The sequence below is a fragment of the Tupaia chinensis genome, unplaced genomic scaffold, assembly GCF_000334495.1.
Source record: "Tupaia chinensis unplaced genomic scaffold, TupChi_1.0 Scaffold149501_1, whole genome shotgun sequence".
Taxonomy (NCBI): domain Eukaryota; kingdom Metazoa; phylum Chordata; class Mammalia; order Scandentia; family Tupaiidae; genus Tupaia; species Tupaia belangeri.
This window is the reverse complement of record NW_006209345.1, coordinates 2,789,353-2,794,578: the sequence shown is the minus strand read 5'-3', so window position 1 is coordinate 2,794,578 and position 5,226 is coordinate 2,789,353. Positions and strand designations below refer to the sequence as shown.

At 55.7% G+C, this 5,226-nt stretch overlaps 1 protein-coding gene across 1 annotated transcript; it reads left to right on the top strand.

Moving 5' to 3' along the window:
- The first annotated feature begins 1,829 nt into the window (after positions 1-1,829).
- On the top strand, positions 1,830-4,614 carry LOC102468765 (glutathione S-transferase P). Its single transcript, XM_006171268.3, has 7 exons — positions 1,830-1,937; positions 2,262-2,297; positions 2,589-2,695; positions 2,782-2,869; positions 3,234-3,337; positions 4,090-4,197; positions 4,358-4,614. Coding segments are annotated over exons 1-7 (633 nt in total). The 5' UTR covers positions 1,830-1,936; the 3' UTR covers positions 4,547-4,614.
- Positions 4,615-5,226: the final 612 nt, after the last annotated feature.

The following is a 5,226-nucleotide window of genomic DNA, read 5'->3' as shown; positions in this document are numbered from 1 at the left end:
CGCCAGACAGACAGAGACATAGAGACAGAAAGCGAAAATCACCCCCCAGGGGGGATGGTCACGCCGCAATCCCTTCTCCTCCATTCTCCTCTCTCGGGATCTTGGGCACGCACGCACACGCGCCCGGCGTGAGTTTTAAGCCACCGGGTCCGGGATGCGAACCACGGTCGACTACGTGGGAATCCAGCGACATAGCCATTATGCTAACTGCTGGTTCCCCTGTCCGGACACTCTTAATAAACTTTCCTTTTTCTCTTGCGATGACCGCCTCCTGAGTCTTATGCCAAATAGGGACAGAGACCCTGTCCAAGGAAGGAAGGGAAAAAGGGAAGAAGGAAGGATGGAAGAGAGGAAGAAGAGAGAGAGAAAGGCAAGCCTTAATCTTGCCAGAGTAATAGAACCAGAGTTCAAGACCGCTGTGTAGACCCTGGAACACTCTGGTTGGAAACTAGTCATTTAGTCCCTGTTTTCTGAAATCCTCATACCCTGGACATATCACCCAGCAAGAAGGAGCGTATGCGATCATTGACCAAAAATGCTGCTCTGTGTGAACTGGACAGGACACAGCGTTTACTTTACACTTTTCAAAAGGGAAGGTAAACACTCTGCAGCAGATAAATGGAGCTCAATCATGAACACGTTTTTAAAATTCTATTTTTTCAACCATTTTTGAAGACCCTTTTTCTTTTATTTTTTATTTCTATAGGGTATGTGCACTTGCCAGAAAGAGAGAGGGAAAGTGAGAGATCACCCCCAGGGGAGATGGCCACGCTGAATCCCTTCTCCCTCTCCTCTCCCGGGATTTTGAGTATGCATGCACATGCACCTGGTGTGTTTTTCAAGCTGCAGGGTCAAGGACTCAAACCACAAAGTCAGCTACGTGGGATCCAGCTGCCTTAACCACCATGGCACGGCCTGCTCCAAGGCTCAATCATTTCATTAGACTGACCTATTCCCAGGGATGGGAGACTGGGAGGACAGGATATAGGAAGGTATGCAGAGATTTGTTTGTTCATGGTCTACTCATTTTTGCTCTCGCCCATGTTCTCTCCTCTTGGCAGATCTCTCACCACTCAGCGACTAACCCGATTCTCTCCAGTCACCGGCTCAGCTCGCAATACATGAAACTCCTAGGGGAGTTTCAGATGGGGAAATTAAAGAGTTCTGGACATACCGTCCCCAACTATGCCGCTTTGATATACTGAGCACTTTGAACCCAAGGCTCTTGAAAAACAGCAAACTCAGAGAGGCTTTCTCTGAACTCTCCTTACCTACCTAAAGACTATTCTTCCAGAGGAACTCGGTTATCATCAATTAATTCCGTCTCTGGGAGTTTCATCATCCAGGGATGACTGATTCTTACTGGAGAGAAGACTAGAAGTGCACACCAGCCCAGAGAATTTCTCTCAAGGGATTGTATCCCCTATCTATTCTAAGGGCCCTAAGATCTTCTAAGATCTTTCCTGAAGTCTACATCTGCCTCCCCTTCCCCCTAGGATCTACATAGGCTTCCAAATCTCACCGCTTGTTTTGTTACTCATTTCTTTCCTCTGTGATGTTCCCGTGCACAGGATAACTTTGTATTTCTTTGTTCCAGTAATCAGCCTGCTGTCAATCTGTGTCTTAGACCTGGCCTGGAACCTGGAAGCATTGAGGGAATACCCACCCCTCCCCCGCAGTCGGTGCCTGGCGGGCTAGGCCAGGTGTGCAGGTGTGAAGGAGGGTCTCCGCAGCGCCCCTCTGCGGCCGACTAGCAAGGCGGGCGTCCCCAGCCGGAGAAGACGGGCCCTGCCACTCACCCAGCGCCCGCCAGCTTGGTGACTCAGCACTGGGGGCGGAACGGGGCGGGACGACCCTTAATAAGGCTCGGAGGCCACTGGGCCTGCGCTCACACCGCCGCCGCTAGCGCGCCAGGGTCGTCTTCTACGCCATAGGCAGTGAGTCGGCGTAGCCTGGGCTTTGGGTTGGGATCCCAGGGTGGGGGTGTGATGGCCGTGAGACTGGGGTGGGTGGGGGGCGGGGCGCGGGGTTGGAGCTACCTGCTCCGCATCAGACCGCGAACATCTGGCTGGGGCTCCCAGGAGAGCCTGTCTCCCCTCCCGCGCCTGGGCCAGGATCCCAGGAGGTCCCCAGAGCAGAATCGGGGTCTCTTAGGGGCCCTGGAACTCAGAACAGGACGGGACCCCGGGGAGGGAGGCGGAGCACTTCCTGCCACAGTCCCCTTCTTCCAGGCCCTAACAAACTTCTCTTTGTCACTCCAGTGCCGCCCTACACCATTGTCTACTTTCCAGTTCGAGGTAGGAGCCTGAGACTGGGAGGGAGGGAAGGCAAAGGTGGCTGGTGCAGCCCAGGGCCTCTCTCCCTCCTAGGGGAGATTCCAACACCCTCCTGTTCTCCATCACGTGGCTACCCCTTCCGCGAGTCCAACATTTTCCCCATGACTGATCCCTTCTCCGCCTTTTGCAAGATCATTAGCTGAATCCCCGTTCCCATGACCTATGCTGGACTCCTGCCCCCCTTCCCCCAGTTTGCTGTGAGGCTGGGTCTCCAGCCCGTCCCACACCCCTGTCCCCTCCCCCATCACCCAGGGCGCTGCGAGGCCATGCGCATGCTGCTGGCTGACCAGGGCCAGAGCTGGAAGGAGGAGGTGGTGACCAAGGAGACCTGGATGCAGGGTCAGCTCAAGGCCTCTTGTGTGAGTGACTGGGCCTGGGCAAGGGGCAGGGGCTGTAGATGGGACAGCTGAGCTCAGTGCCTTGACAGAGCCATGCCCCTCCCCAGTTGTACGGGCAGCTCCCCAAGTTCCAGGACGGAGACTTCACCCTGTACCAGTCCAATGCCATCCTGCGTCACCTGGGCCGCTCCCTCGGTGAGTCCTGAGCATGGCCCAAGGCAGGGGTGGGTGAGCACCAGCCTGTGTTCCTGGGCATCTGCCTTTGAGCCTCTTCCTGTTAAGTCAAACTGCCCACGGAGTGGAGGAAGCTGAGGCACAGGTTACTTACCTTGCCAAGAAAGAGCAAGCCCAGGTCTGCCCGTCACCCTGGCATGTCCCGCCTGTCTCCCCTGTGCGTTGAGACCTACTGTATCTCAGGGCCAGCCATTCTTCTGTCCACCAGGTCTTCCCCGGTCCCAGGCTATGGCCCCAGACAGCCACGTGGCTTGCAGTGGGCCAGCCAGTGGTTGCATGGATCAGGTTCCTAGTCATGCTGTCTTCTCCTCTTCCTGACTTCCAGGGCTGTATGGGAAGGACCAGCGGGAGGCAGCCCTGGTGGACATAGCGAACGACGGCGTGGAGGACCTCCGCTGCAAATACGCCACCCTCATCTACACCAACTATGTGAGCGTGGGCACTGGGGTGGGTGCTGGGCAAGGAAGAGGGTGCTGTACCCTCACGTGCCTCAGTGCTGGGGACCAGGGCGCCTCGTCCTCACCGCTGGGGTGGGGTGATGAAGAGGAGTGCAAGGAAGACACCTGCCAGGGGTGGTTCCCCATTGCCTCGGGACAGGGAGGGCTTCCTGGAGCAGCCAGAGGTGGGGGAGGACCTATAGGCAGTTGTGGAAGGAAGTGTGAGCATGTTTATTTTTAGATGAGCAAAGGTCAAAGGTACAACACATTTGGGCACCTAGGAATTGTGTAGTAGAGGCAGACCATGTGTGTGTGTGTCTACGCACACATGCGTGTGGGGGGAGAGTGTAGGAAACAGAGATGCGAGGCAGCAGGCCCAGGTCCTGAAAGCCTTGAACCTGCTGATTTGGACTGACCTGGGGGCAGCAGGGCCACCGAGGAGTCTAACTAGGGCAGTGTCCTAATGTGAGGTCTAGAAGGATCCTACGGAGGAGCCAGCTTAGGCTTTTGCAATAATCTGGTAAGAGATCCTAGCAGGGATGGGAGGGTAGAATGGAGTAGGAAGGTCAGCGGCTGAAACAGACAGGACTTGGTAATAGCTTGGGCATGGGGAGTGAGCACAGGGGGACCTGAGGCTCAAACCTCTGGCATGGTGGGCTGACAGAAGAGGGGGTGTCTCTATAGGGTAGGGTCTTGGGTGGTATGAGGATTAAGAAGATGAAACACAAGTCATCTTTCTGGCAGGAGGCGGGCAAGGATGATTATGTGAAGGCGCTGCCGGGGCACCTGAAGCCTTTCGAGACCCTGCTGTCCCAGAACCAGGGAGGTCAGACCTTCCTCGTGGGCAACCAGGTGAGCCTCTGGCCCTGTCTGTGCCACCCTCTTCTTACAGATAGAAACAGGTGCAAGACATTCCATCAAAGTGGGACAGACCTAGGGCATGGGGTCAGGCTCTGTGCCCCCACCTCCTGGCCTGTTCCCACCAGCTGAGTTATGGCCTCCTGCCCTGCAGATCTCCTTCGCGGACTATAACCTGCTGGACTTGCTGCTGATCCACCAGGTCCTGGCCCCAAACTGCCTGGATGCCTTTCCTCTGCTCTCGGCCTATGTGGCTCGCCTCTGCGCCCGACCCAAGCTCAAGGCCTTCTTGGCCTCTCCTGAGCATGTGAACCTCCCCATCAATGGCAACGGGAAACAGTGAGGGCCTCGGCTGGAGCAGGGACTGCTCACCTCCCTCTCCTCAGGACCAATAAAATTTCCAAGAGCGAAGCTGTGCTGTGGGCCTTGTGTTTCCTGGGCAGGGGGCTCTGGGATTCTTGGCAGTCAGGTTGGAGAGACGGGCAGGGCACTTGGATCCCAAAACACAATCAGAGTGTCTTCCTGGAACCCTCGACGCTGTCTGTGTTTACTGAGCTTCAGAAACAGGACGAGAAGAAATAACCATGGTCACTGCCCTGGAGAACCCCACAGTCTAGAGAAGGAGAAAGGCTCACGGGCACGTGTGTTCTAGCCAGGCGCCTGCCAGAGGGATTTCCCAGGGCAGCAAGAGTTCAAGGGCGAGGAGGGGTGTGAGAGGAGTTCCCTGTGCAGGAACTTCAGGGCATGAGGTGAGTATCTCTAAGCACCCAGGCTGGGTCTGGAGGAGAGCCACCCTCCTATTAGATGGGGGATCTCCTGGCTTCCTGCCGACTTGAGAATTTGGTGCATTCCAGCCCCAAGAGCAAACCAGTATGCTCATCCAGGTTTTCCAGAGAAGCAGAACCAGTAATTACGCCTCTGTTGTTTTAAGGAGTCATTGAAAAAGTCATGACTTTCCCAACAACCCAATAGGATCTTTTTGACTAGGCTTGAAGATTAAGATACACTGGCAGGGGGACCAGC